This window comes from Thamnophis sirtalis, unplaced genomic scaffold, assembly GCF_051295495.1.
Source record: "Thamnophis sirtalis isolate CommonGarterSnake01/CBP01778 unplaced genomic scaffold, rThaSir2_p1.2 scaffold_4, whole genome shotgun sequence".
Taxonomy (NCBI): Eukaryota; Metazoa; Chordata; class Lepidosauria; order Squamata; family Natricidae; genus Thamnophis; species Thamnophis sirtalis.
Window position 1 is genome coordinate 72,020,660 of NW_028261384.1, and position 21,156 is coordinate 72,041,815.

Here is a 21,156-nt window from a genome sequence, read left to right on the forward strand (position 1 = left end):
TGCAGGGGCCATTTGTGTGAAGTCCAGCTGCTTTTACATTGTGTTGAGTCAGTTGTGCAGCCATGCCTGTCCGATCGCATGACCACCAAGTCACACCCACAGAACTGGTAGGGAAAATTTTTGAATTTCACCACTACCATGGATGCTTTCACCAAAGAAGTCAGAATAACATATCTGTGGTTTGCTCATTTTATCTTCATGAAAACCTGCAAAATGCATTAATTGAGTATTTAACTTTGTGTCAATCAATCTGTTTCAGTCTCAACAATTCTGTCAACCAAAGATTCCTAGTCGTAATACAGCTTTATTATTTATAAACATCTTACATCTTTGTTCTACATATGTTAATATAAATCACAAAGACATTTTTAATGCATGGGCTATATAAATATTAATTGGATCTTCCAAAAATCCATACTATTGGAATTGAAAGGACACAAAAGATTATGCTTGTAGAAATAAATACAACTGTACAGATGTACAAACACATAGATGGGTACACAAAATAATATCTATGATATTATTTTCACCTTACTGCCATCAGGTTAGTTATCCATAACTTATTGTACTATTTCAATCTTTCCTAATATGATGTCCTTTAAAGTTTTTGTCCTTAAACCAGACTGGTATCATGGGACATGAAGTCCAGAATCTTGAAAGAAATATGGATGGAAAAAGAGGTCTTGTTATGTATTTTTCATGTAATTCAATGGATTTAGGTATTATTGTGATGGGTTGCTAGTTATAGTTTAAAACATTGAAGTTTGTGTTTTTAATTGTAGTGTCAGATCCCTTACGTGATACTGCCATTCATTTGGGAGGAGGGAGGCCTCAGAGTTAAATTACTAGCAGTACCTGTAACAACTGAGATTTACAACTGGTTTCCTGTCGCCGGAAGGCTGGAGGTCCCAGCACTTCTGGAGGGATGTTTATGATGGCCATGTGGGATATCTTACTTTAATGTCAAATTAGAGATAGCCATGGGAACGTGTGTATGTGTGTGTGTGTGTGTGTGTGTGTGTGTGTGTGTGTGTGTGTGTGTGTGTTTTATTTGTGCTGATAAATAAATAAAGGGAGACTAGTATAGATCTATTTCAAGCTATTTAGCTCTCATCAGCTAGCCATACCCTTACTGGGATTGGAACCTATGCTGGACTCTTGTGACGAGCCGATTGACAGATGTTGGAAGCAGTTAGCTTCCTCCCATAATTGGGGCTTACCAGGGGTTGTGACACTTATATATATATATACACACACACACACACACACACATATACATACATACATACATACATACATACATACATACATATTTCATAGATTTTCTCGGGTGTAGGTATGCTGGTCTTGTATTCGGGTCTTTTCCCATGTAAGATTGAGATTGTCTTGGCAACGTTTCAGCAAGGTCTCACTCGCCATCTTCAGGCTGGGTTTTGGGCTTAAAGTATGATCGGAGCTGCCGTCTTTCTATAAATCTTGGTGTGTGTGTGTGTGGAGTTCTGGCTTTGTTTCAGTAAGTGGAATGATTGGTTGTGTGGTTGTATCATGATGATCCAGATGTCTGGTAGGCGGGAGGTATCATGTTGTGGGAGTGTTTCTCTATTTCAATAGACCCCACCCCCTACCTGGAAAAAACCACCAAATCCAAAATAAAAGCCTCTCCCATCAGTGAAGAGATCCAGCAAAGAATCATCCCCAGAGAGAAATCTTCCAGATGCCCCAAACTCTATGGCCTCCCCAAGATACACAAAGAAGGAACATCACTCAGACCCATAGTCAGCTCCATAGGCTCACCTCTACAGAATCTTGCCAAATTCCTCACCAAACAACTCCAACCCTACGCAGAATCCGTCACCTCACACGTACAAAACTCACTCCACTTCATAGAAACAACAAAGAAACAAAACCTACAACCCAGCGACCTACTCGTGAGTTTCGATGTCATATCCCTCTTCACCCAAGTGCCTATAAAAGAAGCCTTGACTGCTATCCAGAACAAACACAACCCCCCTAAACACATCCTGGATGTGACCAACCACTGCCTAACCAACACATTCTTCATCCATAATGGACAAAGATACAAACAGATAGAAGGAGCACCCATGGGATCACCCCTCTCATCCGTCATCGCAAACTTATACATGGAACATTTTGAAATGCCTTAGATAAATCTGAACACAAACCCAAACTCTAGTTTAGATATGGTGATGACACTTTCGTGATTTGGCCACAAGGGAAAGAAAAACTGGACAACTTCCTCACACATCTCAACAGCCTACACCCTAAAATACAATTCACCACGGAAATAGAAGCAAACAACCAACTTCCCTTTCTGGACGTCCTAATCTACAAAAAACCCAATGTCTCCCTAGGACACACCATCTACCAGAAAAAACCACATACCAACCGCTACTTAAATGCACAATCCCATCACCACCCTGCACAGATCAACTCTTTAGCCAAGACCCTCATCTCTAGAACCAAACACCTAGCTGACAAAGACCACCTGAAAACTGAATTACACACTCTCACAAACGTATTAATTTCCAATGGATTCCAAAGAAAAACAATTACCAGTCTAGTCCAAAGGGAGACTTCCCCCAAAAACCAAGAAACAGAACAGGACAATGGCATCACCCTCCTCTCTTACATCAAAGGCACCACAGATAAAATCAGCAAAATTCTCCACAAACATAATATCAAGACAGCCTTCAACACTGACCAAATAATAACCAACATCTTAAGAAACCCCAAAGATAAAATCCAGCTAGAAAACCAAGGAGGCTACGAAATACCATAGAAAATCTGCCCTGCAACATACATAGGACAAATGAACAGGAGAATAAATGCAAGCATCACAGAACACAAGAATGCAGTAAGAAAAAAAGAAAAAAACTTCCTCCCTTTTCCTGCTCCTTAAAGCTACAGGACATGAAATTAATTTTGAAGGAACCAGGTTAATCGCCAAAATGGAACACTTCAATAAGAGAATAATATGGAAGCTATCGAAATAGAGAAACACCCCCACGACATGAAGAAATGTGACAATACCTCCCGCCTACCAGACATCTGGAAAACAGCCCTAGTCAACCAACGAGCCACACCCACCACCTAGGCCGTTACAACATGAAATAACAATGTACACACAGCCAGCACCAATCAGCACCAATTACCAATCATGATACAACCACATAACCAATCATTCCACTTACTGAAACAAAGCCTGCACTCCACATACACCCCACCAAGATTTATAGAAAGACAGCAGCTCCGATCACACTTTAAGCCCCTGAAGATGGCGAGTGAGACCTTGCTGAAACATTGCCAAGACAATCTCAATCTTACATGGGAAAAGACCCGAATACAACAAGACCAGCATACCTATACCCGTGAAAATCTATGAAAACAAATGTGTGTGTGTGTGTGTGTGTGTGTGAGAGAGAGAGAGAGAGAGAGAGAGAGTTTGTGTGTGTTTGTGTGTGTGTATGTATATGTATATATCCTACATCTCTGAGGCCATAACTTGTTTTGGATTAGCAGCATTTGAAGGTGGGAAATGGAATTTGCCAGAAAGCTTTCCAATTTGCATAAGAGGTCTACATCTCTAAATGAGAGATTTTAAATTATCTTTTGAAATATCTCAATTTTTAATTTGGATCATATAGGTAGAAATTTGAGCACAGTTTTTCAGAACTGGTAGACTCATGCGTTCGAAAAATATCCATACATTTTATTAGTTTTCAATTGTTGAGAAAACATAATTTTAATTTAGGCCTAGAATGTAATGAAGAAACTGCTGGACTTATATTCAAGTCCAAGCTTGATTTTAAAATTCATGTCTTGTATTATGGAGATATAATATAATTCTAAATTTGGAAGATTGTTAATGACTGTCATAAATAGTACTGGTAAAATTAATTAAGATTAAACATGTTTAGCCATCATTGCCAAAAAACATAGATAGGGATTTCTCCACCTTCTCTGCCTTTGTTCAAAACTCAAGAAAGAAAAACCCTGACTCCTTTGAAATAGAGAAGAGGTAGTTTTACTGAATTTGAAATGATAGTGGTGAAAGGAGAGCAAGATCTGATCCAAAAGATGTGAAAGTTACTGTTAAGTCCTCGGGACATTGAAGCTTCAAGCAAGCTGGAACGATTTCTATTGGCTTCGAAGTGCCTTCTGGCTGGTGAGACAAGCACAGGCACCTGATTGTTTATCTGTCTGACAGCTTGGGGTATAAATAGTTGTCAGACAGGAAAACCATTGTTCTAAGCTGTTAGTTGTCTTGTTGATGTTAAATAAATACTTAACGTTGAACTAACCTCTGCTCATTCCTCAGTAGCTCAATATAAAGCACTGGCAATGAAGGTGGGATCGGAGCTCTAAACACCCACCCAGTGAAGATGAGCGATAGTGAGGAAAATTTACCTCATATTACAACCTTTAAATACTATGGCGGCGATTCCCAGTTTTGCCACATATGCTGAACAAGGAATCTTGGGAAGCCTTTCTTGAAAGATTTAAATGTTTCCTGAATGCTAACGATTTCGCAGGAATATCCACTGAAAGGAAGAAAGGCTATTTCCTAAGCTCATGTGGTCTGGAGATGTTCTCCACAGCCCAGGCTCTAGCTGCTCTAGTTCCCATTCAAGGAGTACATGGGAAATTCTACTCAACAAGCTAAAAGCCCATTATGCTCCAGCCCTGTCTCACATAGCCCATCAGCATGTTTTCCGCAAGTGTACACAGGGTGAAGGCAAAATGGTTAGCGAGTACATGGCTTCTGTGAGGAATTTGATCATACATTGTGAATTCCAGAACCTTTATGAGGCTCTGTTGGAACTATTAGTTTGTGGAGTCAAAGACATGACTCCAACACTGTTTGTTAGCTAGCTCTGAGCTGACATTGCAAATTGCCATGGATGAGGCTAACGCCCAGAGCAATCTGACAGGTTGGCGGCTGAAATTCAGAGGTACCAGGCGGCCCACAGCCAAGCCTCATCCTTGGCAGCAGTGCACCAGCAACATGATGGCAGTTGAAGACAATGACATTAGTCGCCTCAAGGCCTATGTAGGGAACAGCAGGAAGGTGCTGCCAAAATTCCCTCAGTCTGGCTGTTTGAGCTGTGCTGATAATCACATGCAGTCCACTTGCAAGTTCAAGATAGCCACCTGTAGCCGTTGTGGGAAGATGGGCCACCTAGCCTATATGTGCTGTGCCACACTCCCCACCTCAGAGATGACAGAACCGGGATCTTTCAATCAGCCAGCTGACAGGCGAGCAAGTGGACCCCATGAGGACTATTATGTTATCAACCACGGAGGAGTTTCTGATGACGGGACCATAAGTTTATCTTCTGAAAGGAAACCAGGACATTTAAAAAATTTTACCTCACTGTTTTGCTTGAAGGGGCTCCATGCAAATTGGAAATTGACACCGGGTCCACTCGGTCCATTATATCATGGAGTAGCCTCAAGTGTTTGATACCAACTGTTAACTACCAAAATTTAAACTCATGTCATTGCAGTCTGCAGGACCAACAGGGCAACTCAATTCAAATAATAAGGTGCGGGTTTTTTCAAATAGAACACAGCTCCTTTAAAGGGCCCCTGCCAGTTATTGTGGTGCCAACTCTCTTGCTACACTGTTGGGGCTAGATTGGTTTGATTCCTTAGGTCTTTCCATTGCAGGAGTCGACGCCACAATGCCAGCCAAGGATTATGCCACCCTAGCCAGGGAGTTAGAGGCCGTGTTTAGTGACACGGTTGGTAAATATACCGGCTCTTCCATATCTTTCAACTTAGACCCAAATATTACCCCCATTTGTCTAAAAGCTCATCACATTCCTTTTGCCCTATAGGCTAAGGTTGACTCTGAAATCGATAAATTGCGGGCCTGGGGCATTTTGGAGCCTGTAGACTATGCAAAGTGGGAGACCCTCGTGATTCCTCTTAAGTCAGATGGATCCATTAGGATCTGTGCCGACTATAAATTGACAATAAATAAAGCCCTCCAAGCTAATCCCTACCCTGTTCCAGTGGTGCAGCATTTGCTGCACTCATTGGGATGAGATAAACTGTTTGTCAAGCTTGATTTGTCTCAAGCTTATCAACAGCTAGATGTTGATGATGTGATGGCTGATGCCCAAATGATTGTAACTCATCATGGGACTTTCTGGTGCCGCCAACTCCAGTTTGGAGTCGGCGTGGCACCAGGCATCTTTCAAAACATAATGGAGCAATTGCTCCAAGGGATGCCTGGGGTGATACTCTGCTTCAACGATGTTTTGATAGCAGCTAACAGTCGTCTGGAGCTAATGGACAAATTGAGAAGCGTCCTGCAGTGGTTCTGCATTGCAGGATTCAAATTGAAAAAATCTAAATATTCTATTGGAGTGGAATCGATGAAGTTCCTCAGGTATTGAATTGACACCCGAGGGATCCATCCTACCAGTCCAAAGTTGATGCCATTAAGAAAGCCCCTACCACAACCAATAGGGCAGAGCTACAAGCTTTCCTAGGACTATTAAATTTTTATGCCATGTTAATACCCCACGAGGCATCCATCTTGGAGCCCTTGCACAGGCTGCTTGGCAGCCTGGAAGTGGGACAGCCACGAAGCACATCCGTTCGCCGCTGTCAAATCCCTGCTTACGTCATCTGCTGTACTTATGGCTTTACCACTCATATTAGCTTGTGATGCTTCGCCTTATGGTATCGGGGCAGTGTTGAGCCACCGATCCCCTAATGGGACAGAAGTACCAATTGCATATTTCTTTAGGACCTTATCTCAGGCTGAAAGAAATTACAGCCAGTTGGATAAGGAGGCTTGGCGGCCGTAGCAGGAATCAAGAGATTCCATAACTACCTATATGGCTGCCCATTCTTGCTCCTCACTGACCACAAACCGCTTTTAGGGGTAATAACTGGGGACGGCCAAACACCGGCAATTCTGTCACCACACATATCATGGTGGATTGTCTTCTTGGTAGCATATTCTTATCGTTTAGAATACCATCCTGGTAAGAACATGGGGCATGTTAAGCCACTGTCCCCTATCTCTTCTGCGTCAAGATCCGACCCCGGCCTCTTCGGTCCTCTTGATAGAGGACCTCAGGATGCCCCTAATGACCACAGATATAGCCTACTAGACAGGACCTCTTACTGTCCAAAGTACTAGATTGGATCCTCTGGGGGTGGCCCCAAGAAAGAATAGCCGATGAGTTCCTGCCATATTTCCGATGGCGATTGGAACTCTCGGAACTAAAGGATTGCTTATTATGGGGGAGGAACATAGTAGTACAATCCTCACTCCACCATACAGTCCTTAATTACCTCTATAAGGGCCATCCAGGTATAGTGCGGATGAAAGCTGTAGCCCGCAGCTATGTCTGGTGGCCCAAATTTGATGAAGCAATTGCTGAGTGGGTTGACATCTGTCGCACCCTGCTCTGCTGGTGGCACCAACTTAGGAATGGGAATTACCTCATGGACCATAGTCCCGTATCCACATGGATTTCGTGGGCCTGGTCCAAGGTCAGACCATTTTGGTTGTCGTAGAGGCCTATTCAAGATGGGTGGAATTAACACCCATGTATTCCACCACTTCAGAGACAACCTTGCAACACCTTTTCACTACTCATGGATTACCAGACACCTTAATGTCCGATAACGGACCACAACTGATGTCGGCTTTGTTCCAGGTATTCCTGGCTAAACTAGGTATTAGACATGTTCTGGTGACTCCCTACCACCCTGCCAGTAATGGCCCGGCTGAACGAGTGGTTTGCTTGGCCAAGCAGGCTTTGCACCAAATGGGCCCTGGTAACTGGACAGATAAAATCACAAGTTACTAACAATACAACACTCAACTCCTTGTCCAGGGTCAGGCAATAATTCCTGCAGAATTATTCATGGGGCAGCACTTGTGAACTATACTAGACCGCTTGCACCCCACATATGAAACTGAATCCCCACAAAAACAGTCCGGTCACACTAGAAGTTTTCTGCCAGGTGATAGCATATATTCCCGTAACTGCATCAATGACCCCAAATTGGTGCCCAGAATAACTATTCAAGTAACCGGGCCCTATTCTTACAGGTTAGATGATGGACGACAATGGCGGCACCATATAGATCAACTGCAGCACTGCACCCTGCAAGCCAGACCTGAAGCCGAGTTTCGACCACAACCATCTCAAAAACAGACTAATCAAGCCTTTAATGCTGCCTCCCAGCAGGACTTCTCACTTCCAGCAGAAGCCTTGCATCCACGGCCCGGTGCGTTTTCGTTGGCCAGCTTATCTGCTCTTTCCAAAAGGCTGTCAGGAATGGAATCTGCAGTCACTGCTGACGACCATCTTCCAACAGAGGAGGAACCAGGACTACCTACTCCTTCGGCTCCTGCCCAGGAACTGAGATGCTCAGGGTGGAACTAATGCCGGCCCGCCTGCTTACAGGACTACACCTGCGCAATCCCCGGGAAAGGAGTGTTAAGTCCTCGCGGATACAATCAAGCTTAAATGATTTCTATTGGCTCTGATGCACCTGCCGGCTAGCGGGAGAAGCATAGACACCCGATTGGTTACCTGTCTGATAGCTTGGGTTATAAATAGCTGTCAGACAGGAAAAGCGTTGTTCTAAGCTGTTAGTTGTCTTATTGATGTTAAATAAATACTTAACATTGAACTAGCCTCCACTCGTTCCTCAGTAGCTCAATATAAAGCAGTTACATTTTGAAAGTTTCCCCAAGTCCCTCCCCCCAGGGACCCAGGCTGAATGTCTAATCCACATCTGGAATAGTGTCATGTGGAGCATATCTTCAGGTGCTTTCATCCATCTGGAATTCTAGGACAGTTGGTCTTTTAAAGTTTTTTTATTTTAATTGAATAAAAACACAAAAAAGAATCATCCTTCATTACACCTTGTAGAAAGTGTGTCGATGGGTTACAGATAAATTTTGTGCATTTCTTCCACAGTCATTACTTATAGTTCATATTAGATTATACACTTTAAATCAAAAATCTTTGTATATCTTACTATCAATGTACCACAATTCTTATTTGATTACAATTATTTGAACGTGTGTTTACTTCAAATCATTCATACTTAAAGACACAACCACATAATGGCATTCATTAGCTATTTCAAAAAATCCTCCAATAACATTACACCTTCATGACATCTTCTAGGTAAAAGTCAATTAATAAAGTTTCTAAACCTTCCCTCCCCTTCCCCCCAACTCGCTGTTTAGGATTTGTATCCAAGTTGCTTTTGCCAATACCAGAGCATGTATATATTATTAAACAATATCCATTTATATTTCCTTGTTATTATAATTGGTTAAAAATCGTTTACTATTTATATTCCATCTCCTCGTCAGATCCAGAAAAAAAGAAAAAAAACCTTACGCCTTTTGACAAGATCTAAATAAAAAATTGTTAATAAAATTTATAGATCTTTTCCCCAGATCACAATCTGTAATTTAAATTCAAATTTCTTTTACTAGTTTGCCAGTACATGTATATATCATTAAGCTATATCCATTATCATTTCATTATTGTTATTATAGTTAATTATTTTTTAATGAGTAAACATTTAATAACAATCTAAAACAATCTAAGAATTACTAAATTCCTACTTATTGATCACCAAAATCAATTAATTTTTTATTATCAACTTTCATTTTCAACCTGTATCTTTCCAGTAACAAAACAGTCTTATCTCTCTTGCCAATTGTGGTGTCAGTCTTCTTTTTATCTCCTTTATAAGAATTTTATAAACTTCTCTCTGCACTTTGTTGCTTGGAGAATCTCTCAGGTAATCTCGTTGCCCTCCAGCTGTTACTAAAATTAGCTTGTCTTTGGTAGTCAATTGTGCTTCTGAAAGAATTTCTCTTCTTAAATCCATCATCATTACCATTTCTTTTTCTTCTGTATCTTGGAATCTTGGGCAGGGCTCCAGTTCGTCGAATTCCCTTTTCCATATTCCCTTCTTTCCAATTTCACCCACATTTCCTCCATTAATGAATTCATCTATTGTCTTGTCTTTATGTTGTCATTGTCCCCTTTAATTTTTGGGGCTTCAACCCCTTCATCTTTTGCTGTGAGGAAGACTAGTCTTTCCAACTTCTTCTCAATTCTCCCATATCCTTCCAATAGATTTTGAATTCCAGCCAAGATATTTTGGAATTTTAAGGTTTCCTCATCTGAATATTGATCCATGTTTCCAAAAAAAGTAGGAAAGAAAAAAAAACTAATAACCACTGCCATTCTAGCCTTCCAGGCCTCTTATATGTTTTTTTATTTTAGGTTGACGAACACAATATTTTTTATGCTCTTCAAAGGAGAAGGGTTTTTCCCCCTTTCTCTCCCCTGCCAAAAAAGTTCTCAAAGGCACCTGTGAAAACAATTCATGCCCTTGGCTCTTTATCAGTTTCTGTAAACAAGTTGCAAACCCTTCAGCTACAAACTCAGTGAGATCAAAGAAGGAAAGAGAAGAGATACGTTGTTTCAAAAACTCCAGCCTTTGACCTCTGAGTGGCAGTGATGCTACTTTTCACTTTCTAATATTTATCTCTGGCTTATAGGAAACAAAGTTCTTTAAATTTCTTTAATGGAATTTAATAACAAGTAAAAGGAAGAATTGTTAAAATAAAAAGGAAGGTTTTAATCCAAAAGTCAAGATATAAAGCAACAAAAGGCAGAAGAAAAAAAATCAATCAGTTCACTTTAAGAGGAGAAACAAGAAACCTTGCGAGCACTTCAATCCCCAAAGTATAATTACAAAGAAAAAAAAGCTTTCCAAAGCAGTCCAGTATGTGTTAATTTCGCTGCTTAGTTCTTTTACTTAAGGATCTAATTTGACTTTTAAAAAAAGTTTCTTTGGGCAGTCTTTCCCAAAATAGAAAAAATATCTCACCAGATGGACTCACTTTTTCTTTTCACTTCCTTCCTCCGGAGCCGTCCTGAATTCATCAGCTTGGGGGTTGCCTGTTTATCACCGGCTTGAAGCGCTTCCCTTGGGTCTATCAGGGACATTGCGATGTCCCTGAGACCAGCAAGGCTTTGTCTTCCTGATCATCATCTCTGCGGGATGGTTTAGGTTGCAATGGACCGTCCAGCGGTAAAAGTATCAATGGCGGTCTCGGAATGTCGAGACCGCACGTTGTGACATCGCAGGGTTGGTCTTGACTGGGTGTAAACAACTTTATTCAGCAGCACAGTAATTCTTGAGAGCAAACCTTCCTTTTAGTTCACATGAGCCTTCATTATACCAGCCCACTTCCCTAACCCTAATCCCATGCCCCCCTTCCCGTTAGAATGGCAGCCCTGTTACAATGGCAGCAAGCATGCATCAAACAGAAAGCCTATGCTGAAGATCTGGCAGACAATTTGTTTTTCATAGCTAAAAGTTAGCTTAGCTCTTGCTCTTGCTCTCCTTCCCCATTACATTGTTTTTCTTAATATGTTAAATAGTACTTTGAAGTATATTTTAGTCTTTGAAAATTGAAGAGATTTGGTCCTTAAACTTAATAATTTTTATCAGTGATTAATTAGACCTTTGAGATAGCTTAGATTAATTCCACATATTTAGAGATGACACAAGAGATGGAAAAGGAGGAGGACTTTGGCCAGGTGTTGTGGTTTTCTATACATTTGCATTAGTTGCAGTAATCACACAAGAAAGAAAAAAACCCATAAACCATAATGAAACCTACATCAAAGAAATATGAAATAACCACTGCAATCACCAAAGGGAAAGTAAAGTAATCATATCCAGCTTGACATTTTTCTATTATCTTTGTTTTGCAATTTCCAGAATTCCTTTCAACTTGTTTCACATTTGACCCACATGGAAAACACCATTCTTTCTTCTTTCTTCTTTCTTCTTTCTTCTTTCTTCTTCTATCTTCTTTTTCTTCTTTCTTTCTTCTTCTATCTTCTTCTTTCTTTTTCTTCTATCCTATCTTCTTTCTTCTTTTTCTTTCTTTCTTTCCTTCCTTCTTTCTTTTCTTCTTTCTTCCTTTCTTCTTCTACTTCATCTTCTTCATCTTTTTCTACCTTCCTTCTTCTCTTCTCTTCTCTTCTTTTCTCTTCTCGCTATATAAAAAAGGCTGTATATATGTATGTTCCAGCAAATCTGGAGCATCTCGAGCAATTTCAATCAAACTTGGTACACAGATGACTCACCCTCTGGAAACAAATACTGGGGGGTGGGGGAGACACTCATGTTGTATGTGGGTATGTGTATGTGTCCCTCTGTGTGTGTTCCAGCACAACTCTGCAACACTTGGCCTGTTAAGGAGAGCGAGTGCGGCATCCTACAATGGCAATTGTTTGTGATGTCATGGGATGGAGAAGTAAGAGCTTAGGCCATTAAGGAGAGTGAGTGTGGTGTCCTAGAGAAATTGTTTGTAAAGTCAGTTCCTTCCCAGCTTCCACTGGAAAGCCAGCTGTGATGTTTGCCCTCCAGTGGACCAATGGGGAAGTGCCTGATGGATTTGGAGCAAAGTGCCAGGATTGTACACAGGGCAGGAAAGAGGAGTGCATGGGAGGGGGAAGGGAGTAGAAAGGCCCCTCTCAATGACTCCCTGTCTTCGACGTCTATAAATGCCCAGGCAATGCTGGGTTATCAGCTAGTTAAAGAAAAAGGTCTGGTATAACTTTACACAATTGGCTGAAAAGAAAATCGTATTCCAATAGTAGAGCATATGCTTTCCATGAATGAAACAGTTTGGCTGTTGACATCCCCAAATATCCTTCTGCCTGCTATTTCACACAACCACCATTAAATAAATCACTGCATCCAAGATATTTAATATCACATTTAGTTCTTAGTAGCTGAAGCTTAATAAGCTCAACATTCTACTTAGCTATTTTAGATTGGTATACAGCAGCACATAAGAATCAAAGCCTAATTTATTGTAAGCTCAATGTTTAAATCCTAAACCCTTTTCTTCTTACTTTCAGTCAACAGATGTTTGGCCATTTCTTTGCAACCTTAAAAGTAGGACACAAAACTTCAATGTTTATATAATTATTTCATATAATACACTGTTAAGATAAAATGTAATGGGCAGTTTGTGGTTTGGCACAATGTTTTAGCCTAAATATATTATTTTAAGCTATAAAATGATTTATTTGTGTGTAGCATTTATATAAACATATGAATTATGTTTTAGTAAATAGTTTAGATTCAGAATAGTGTGTGAAGCCAAGAAATATAAGGTATGTGTACCAATCGTCTCTGGGTGTAGACACTATTTTCTTGACAAAGTCAAATGGTCACCTGCATATGCTGTAGATCAGGGCTGTCAAATGTGTGGCCCGTGGGCCAGATGTGCCATGTGCTGGCCAGGCCAGGCCTGGTTTAGCGAAGGGGGGGGGAACTTCCCAATATGTCACGTGACACTGCTGTGATGACACGAGTTTGATACCCCTGCCTAGATTGAACATTTTGGACCAATTCAGCAATGCAAGATGGTTTTGGTAGATGAAGTTGGTGGAGTAAATAGTCCTGGAAGAGATCATTCCTTTTTAGCATTCTTTTCTACCCTTTCCAATCTCATCTATCCTCTGTCTTTCTTTTGTTCACAATGTATTTTGATGTCCTAGTTTGATTCTAGACATTATTTTTCATTTATACTCTTTGATGGGTTAATTTATTGCTCTACAAACCATTTATTATTATTAATTTCTGTTCTTTTTCACTGACTAATAATGAATTAGTGAATAATTGCAAGCAATATCATTTTGTATACATGTCTTCTTCCCCTTTAATGCTTTTGCAAACTTTATTTTCCCAATCCCATTTTGACTGTACTCATGAATATGGGAAGATGTCTGTTAGTCTATTAAATAGAGTCACTGTAAAAAAGGACAGTGATTGTCTGAGTGTCTTGTAGTGTGAGCTGGAAAAAACCAATTGCAAATACTGTAAAAGTAATTGAAGCAAATAATTACTAAAATCAGACTAAATAGTTTGAAAATTCTGTGTTCTTTTATACAAAATTTAATTACTTGTTTCTTTTATGTTTTGTATTTGCATTATTCTGTTCTGCTAAAAGTTTAATAAACACCTTGATAATAAAAATTAAAAAGGAATAATTTGAAAATCAGTTTTTTAAAAGTTGGCAGATTCATTCCCTAATAATGGTTTATCTTTCTTGCATTTTTATAGTTTTTGATAACAGAACACATACAGGTCCAAAATTAATAAATAAATATTTTCCCATGTCAGAAAATGGGAAGTCTGAGTTCTGTTTTTCATAATGCTTGAGAATTGAGGATGAACCAGGATGACTTGTGCTGTCAAAAAGAAGACAATTAAAGCCGATTTCTATACTGTTGATTTAAGTAAGATGGTCATTACATACAGCTCTTGTGAAAAATGCATGAAAGGGTTTAGAGAAAGAAGATGTTTTGATTCAAATTCTCCTTTAAAGATAGTCAGGTTAAAATTAACAATTCCCTAAGCAATTTAGCACACAACTAGATTGAAGATGGAGTTTATTAGAAAATTATGAGGAAAAAAAAGGTTGGCAATGTTGACAAGGACTTTTTGGAACTGAAGTTAAATATTTGGAACCATTAAATTGAAGCTTTACTGATTGTAACAACAGCAGCAACAACAACAAAAAACCCAACCTAAGAGGCAAAATATGTTTGGTTCTATTTTCAAGTGGCAATTTGAAACCAACAGTTAAATAGCAAACAAACAAACAAAACAACAACCCACTGTGGCATAGTTTGAAATTTGAACTCAGTTTGGGAAATATTCTCTTTATTGTGATAATTGTAGTAGGATATGTGTGTTTCTTCTACTTTGATATACATAACAGATGGTACACTTAAGCCTATTAGCTCCTTCAACTTCCTGTTCTTCATGCAGTCTTTCAAATATCTAGTAATTAATCTAAACTAAAATGGTATCACTTATAAAACACTTGAAATAAAAGTCTTAGCACTCAACTACCATGCTGGGCAAGCGTAAAATACTATTGTATAATAATCACTCATTCCTAACAAAAAAATTCACTGTTGAATAAATTGAAATCTTGTGTGAATAAGATTAACAAGAAAGTTAATCTTATTCACACAAGAAAATCTTGTGTGAATAAATTAACAAGAAAGTTATATTGAAGAAAATATGTTGCTGTGTGCCATGTGTCACTTTGGCTTTTTTTTTAAAGGCAAATTGTTTTCCTTTAAGAAAGAGTTTGCCCTCGATCATCTTCATCTTAGAGCCAGTTATGCTGTTGCACTGTAGCTAAATACATACACTGTTACTTTCCTTGTGAAAGATTGCCTACCTCTCATTATAGGCAGCTGATGGAAAAACAAACAGTGACTAAAGCATATGGAGATGGTTTATTTCTTTGTAAGTTAACTAGGAGACAATGTTGGGTGGATTTCACCAAACCAGATACTGCTGTGATTTAACAAGACAGGAAATTTGGAAAAAAACATAGCAGCTGTTTTAAATAACATTTAGTTCTTATAATGGCAATTGTGGGTAAAACCTTCTCACAAAATGGGAAGGAGGAGGTCATTGTAGCTAAAATTCATTGAACTTCATTAAACATGTTGAAACTGTGTGAACAACTTATGCTCTATTTTGTTGTACATTGTTTGCCAATCTGTGCAGATATATAAATTATTTTATTATATTTCAGCTGTATATTTTAGAATAGTCGGTATTTGTGTACACATAATCATGTAGCCTAATCTCTTCTCTAGCTTTGGAGTTTGTAAGGCAATAAAAGACAGTGTTATAAAGTGCCCTACATCCCTATTCCATTTCAGGTAACAAAATCTCATGAACAGTAGGTTGCTTTTCCAGAACAGTATTTTCCCAATGATTAGATGGATGGTAAAATATATACTTTTTTTGCCAGCTTTTTAACTGTCTTTCATTTTTAATTTTAATTTTAATTTAATACATTGAGAAGGAAGGAAGGAAGGAAGGAAGGAAGGGAGGGAAGAAGGAAGTGTAGATGAATAAAGGAATTCCATATGGAATACAAAGATTGTTTTGGGGGTGCTCATTGTCATATTCATGGGAGAGACATATATAAGTAAGCGTGTTTTTGCCAGAGTGCTCTGCAAATACTGATTTCCAATGAAATTTCCAATGATAATTACTTATTCTAGTACTTTTTTTATAATACAGCAAACTTAAATTTGCTTCTTAGAAAGGCCAAAAGAAGTACAACATATCAATCTAAATAAATATCTTTTGTTTGGATTTGATTTAGCACATTGTGAGAATCACCATTGTACATTCAAAATCATGGTGTTCAAGGATGAATCCAGCTGAACTCTTTAGGAGAAAATCGTACGTTGAATTTAGTTTTTTTTAAAGATATTACATAATCAGACTTACATATCAGACTAAATACACATCAGGTTTTACAAATGATAGATTAAAAATGCAGATATAATTTAGAAAGAGAAAGAAATACTAATTATTTTTCTCAGTATCAAAAAGGTATGAGAAGCGTGGATCTTATTGAAGTTTTATTGAAGCGTCTTCCACTCAAGTATTCTTAGATTGTAGCTGCATTAGTTCTTGTTGTAATTTTAAACTGCCTTGCCTGCTAAAATCACATGCTCATAATTTTTTAATAACTGAAATTCTGAGATTTGAATGAGTATCTCTTTGTCTCTACATACTGCTGCCTTTATTCTAATTCTGAGAAAAAACATATTATATGGAGAATATGGGAACTTTATCAATGGAGTTTCAGCTTACATTAGCAGAATTAATTTTCTGCTGCAGGACTTTGAAATCCCACAGTGTCTGAGGAGCAGGGAAAGGAGGGCTGGGTGATTCAAGCAGTATTGTAGCATCACAGTGTAAACCCCATTCTTCTTCTAACTGCATTATAATTATATCTTGAATAAAGACATTTTAAAAAGCAAGCATATAAAATAATTCAAAGAGGGAATGCATATTTTTTCAAAGGGTTTTGGGTGCAATATACATAGCAAGAATAGATGAGATGGGGATCTATTTGTAGAATATCCTTTGATTTCAAGTATTCAGTACCCTCTGATGTATGTTCTGGAATTGAAAACTTTCTGATAGAAAGATAAAAGGTTACATTATAATTTACAGAAAAAAGGTTCCTCTGACAGACAGTCCTTATTTATTAACCACTTCATAATGCTTTTTGTATTGTTATCTAACAATTGTTATCAATACTGTTAATATATTCGGTTGCAAGTACTGTTTTATTATAGTTTATTATTACTATTCTATCAAACAGACAGGTTCTATATGCTTAGGAAGCACACACACACACACACAAAAAAGATGGAAGAGGAATATTTAAGGACTAAGAGGAAATCAAGCACTAATTCCTAATGTTACAAATTGTTATAATGGTTAGTTGGGGTAGGAATAATTTTATATAGTTAAATAGCTCTTGAAGTTGCCGATGAACTGAGCCTTACTAAAACTGGCTGTAATGTTGCTGAAAGTTGCTGGTATAATAGATTCTGCTGTTCTTCCTCACAAGGTTGTTGGTAAGTATGATATTTTTCTACTAGCAGTGAATTATGTAATCCATCTTGGGCATAGTTAAAGGGAAAGAAATACAGCAAAAGAGGCAATGATAGGTGCTTTCCCCACTGAAGCAAAAGTGCCATAATATGCTCTTGGTATTTCAGGTTTTGTTTATCACCCCTATATCACATTAGCTTTGTGTAACATGGCAAAGTTCAGTTTATTTTATTTTAGAACAGCGATTCTCAACCTTCCTAATGCGACCCTTTAATACAATTCCTCATGTTGTGGAGACCCCCAATCATAAAATTATTTTTGTTGCTACTCTATAACTATAATTTTGCTAGTTATGAATCATAATGTAAATATCTGATATGCAGGATGTATTTTTATTGTTATAAATTGAACATAATTAAAGCGTAGTAATTAACCACAAAAACAATATATAATTATATATTGTGAAATATTTATTTCTAATTACAAATAAATGAAATTTTGTCTTGAAGCATGGTGTAGCGTGGGTAACAGTCTTAATATAACAACAGTAAACTACATTGCTACATTTTGCGACAGTATGCATAAAAAGCCAACATCAGTGCGAAGGTTGAGATTGCTTCTTTCTCACCAGATCAGAAATTCTCGGGGCAGTTTTTGCAAGAGTACAACGAAGATCATCTTCCACAACAAGTCTACTCCTATTTTTTTTTCTTGATAACCAACAAGCTGGAAAACCCTGTTTCACAAAGATATGTTGTTGGAAATGGAAGAAGAAGGCACAACACAGTCTCAGACAGAACAGGATATGACTGCAAACACTTGATCCAGAATGTTGTAACTGGCATTGTAGAGAAATCAGTTCTTGCTGCATTGTTGTTAATAAGTTCAATGCACTCCTCTTGTGCTGTCTCAGAAACATCTTCAACTTTGTGAATGGGCTTCTGGCAAGTGCAAATGGGGTGTCAGATAGATTTGGAAAGTATGATGAAATTTCCTCTTCAAACATGTGCAAGTGTTCTTTCACAAAAATTATCATCGGAATCCGTTTGTCTGGTTCAATGTCATGTTCCTCAAAGAAAGCAGGCAACATGTAAATTTTATTTTCATCCTTTTTTTTTTTTTGCCAAAGCTGAAGTTTCATTTGGAATGATTGGATCTTTTCAGACAAATCGAGGCATGTTGCATTTGGTCCTTGCAGTGATAAATTTAACTCATTCAAGATGACAAAGATGGCAACCAAGTAAGCTATTTTCTGCAGTTCACTTTTATTGCCGAAAAGTGCTTCAAACTGCGGTCTTGCTTTCTGATTAAAAAACATTTTGAGTTCATCACGAAGCTCAAAAACACATTTTAAAACTTTTGCTCTCAACAAACATCTCACTTCAGTGTGAAATAGCAGAGCATTGTTCGGTGCATCCAACTCGTTGCGCAGTTGCAAAAACAGTTGACTGTTCAAAGTGCTCGCCTTTACAAAATTGACACAACTTATGATGCTTTTCATTAACTTCTTGTAACTCTTGTAGCAGTGTCTTCATTGCTAATATTTGCCGATGAATCATACAGTGAGTTCCGATGACTTTTGGTGACTCATTCAGTACCAAACATTGAACTCCAGATCGACATCCTAGCATAACTGGAGCACCATTTGTGCTAACACCACAAACTTTTCCCCAAAAATCTTATGCTCTTTCAGAAATGAAACAACTGTGTCAAATACATCATGTGCAGTAGTTGTTGTTTCAAGAGGTTTGCAAAAAAGAAACTCATCTTTAAAGTCGCCATCATTAATATACCTCACGTAAACCAGTAACTCTGAACAGTTTGCAACGTCTATAGATTCATCAAGCTGGATACTAAATATTAGAAGTGGAGCAGATTTAATTTCTTGGATTACCTGATCAAGAATATCAGCAGACATGTCATCTATTCTTCTGCGGACAGTGTTTTTCCTGAACATACCTATTGTTCTATATTTAACCATAGGAAAGTATAATTAATGTCAATTTATTCAAGATGCTGAGTTGTTACTTCCCTCTGGAAAAAACCCCTCTGGAATCTTCTCAAATATTTTGGAGAATCTGACTATAAATTGAATGGAACAATGCATTATGAATAAAAGAACAATCTGTTGAGGGGTTAGAGAACAGTTCTCAGAGGAACCAAAAGAAGATAATCCAATGATGATAAGAAAACAAAAAAAGAAAGGAATCAATCCTGCAATATGAAATTAATAGATTCTTAGTGATTTCTTTTTTACAGCAGTATCTAAGATTGCTCTAGTGTGGTATTTAAAAAATGCAAATATTTTGTTCACTGCTATTAAAATGAGACGCCTTAAATTAAAGTCTACGGAGTTTAAAAGCAAGTTTCCATCTCCTGGCAATTTATAGGGTAAAACATAAACATGACTTCAGTATGCATTGGATTTTTGAAATTCATGTGGGACTGTAACACATGGGAAAAAGGTGAGTTCTCTGGTATTGCAGATTTGATTAAGATTCAGACAGAAAAATGTTAGAAACAAATGAGAACTTAGATGAAATTTGCATTGTAGAAAGGTTTTGGCAGATTTCTATTCACTTTCCTAAAACTGAGCTCTTCTTCCCTCCCTCCCTCCCTCCCTCCCTCCCTCCCTCCCTCCCTCCCTCCCTCTCTCCCTCCCTGCTAACTTTGTTACATGGAGATATCCCTTTGGAGAATAAGTTTTCCATGCTTCTATGTATGTATTGTTTATTGGTGTGTTCATTTATCAATAAGCATGTTACCATGAGATGATTATTACAGCTGAAATTGCTACAAGGATACACGGAATAAGATTAAATATAGTATTTTTTTGCATTATATTAGTTTAGTTTAAAAAAGCAACAATAATTAGTATGAATATAATCTCCAAAGCTAAATCTACCTTGATTTTCTTTATCAGTTTTCATTTTACCAACTTTATTATATTTTTCAACAATGCAAATTGCACAACTCTTCTAATTTCTTTCCTTTTTTAAAAAAATAAAAGGAAATTTCAGATTTGCTTCAGAATTTAGATTTCAGGAGTTATGAATTATTCAGAGTATTTCATGTACATATAGGGTGATTGGCAGAGAATAAAACATGGCAGCAGCTCCATTTTCAGTTGATCTTTCATTTGTTTCTGCCAGCTTTCCTGCTCATTTTTTTCATATCTACCCAGTCTCTGGATATGTCTTCTGTCTTGAAATTAAAATACTAACATCAACATGTTAATGGATAATTAAATGTTTTATTCTTCTTTGCTATTTAATAGCTACAATCAATTGTTCGTTATTTTTACAAACAAGGCAAAATGTTTCTCCAGCTAAAGTTGAATTTCATTTAGTTTTGCTAATTTTTGTACTCCAATTTTATTTTTTAACATATTTCTTTTTGTATAGTTTTTTTGTAATTAATGGTTGTTGAATTATTGTTCAAAATATTGTTCTTTGTTAGATTTCTCCAATTATAATCATTAGGTTCCAATGATAATTTTTACATTTAAAGGGGAAAGTATATTTTAAAAAATTGCACATAATCAAAAACTACTTTATTTATTTATGGTCACAGACCAAAACACAAGTACTACAAAAGAGATACAAGAGAATTGATCATAGCATCATAGCAATCAGTCACCAAAAGCTT

At 37.7% G+C, this 21,156-nt stretch overlaps 1 protein-coding gene across 7 annotated transcripts in view; it reads left to right on the forward strand.

Moving 5' to 3' along the window:
* Positions 1 to 21,156, forward strand: part of SUGCT (succinyl-CoA:glutarate-CoA transferase) — a 440,539-nt gene that overhangs the window by 291,541 nt on the left and 127,842 nt on the right. Inside the window, exon 13 of one of the 7 annotated variants that reach the window (XM_087713113.1) lies at positions 18,140 to 19,947. The exons of 5 other annotated variants lie outside the window; for them this stretch is intronic. In XM_087713113.1, coding sequence (XP_087569239.1) covers positions 18,140 to 18,223 — 84 coding nt within the window. In that variant the 3' untranslated portion in view covers positions 18,224 to 19,947. Of the gene's footprint in view, positions 1 to 8,101; positions 8,647 to 18,139; positions 19,948 to 21,156 lie in introns of those variants that run through there. One more of the 7 variants, XM_087713115.1, reaches the window with a different exon arrangement.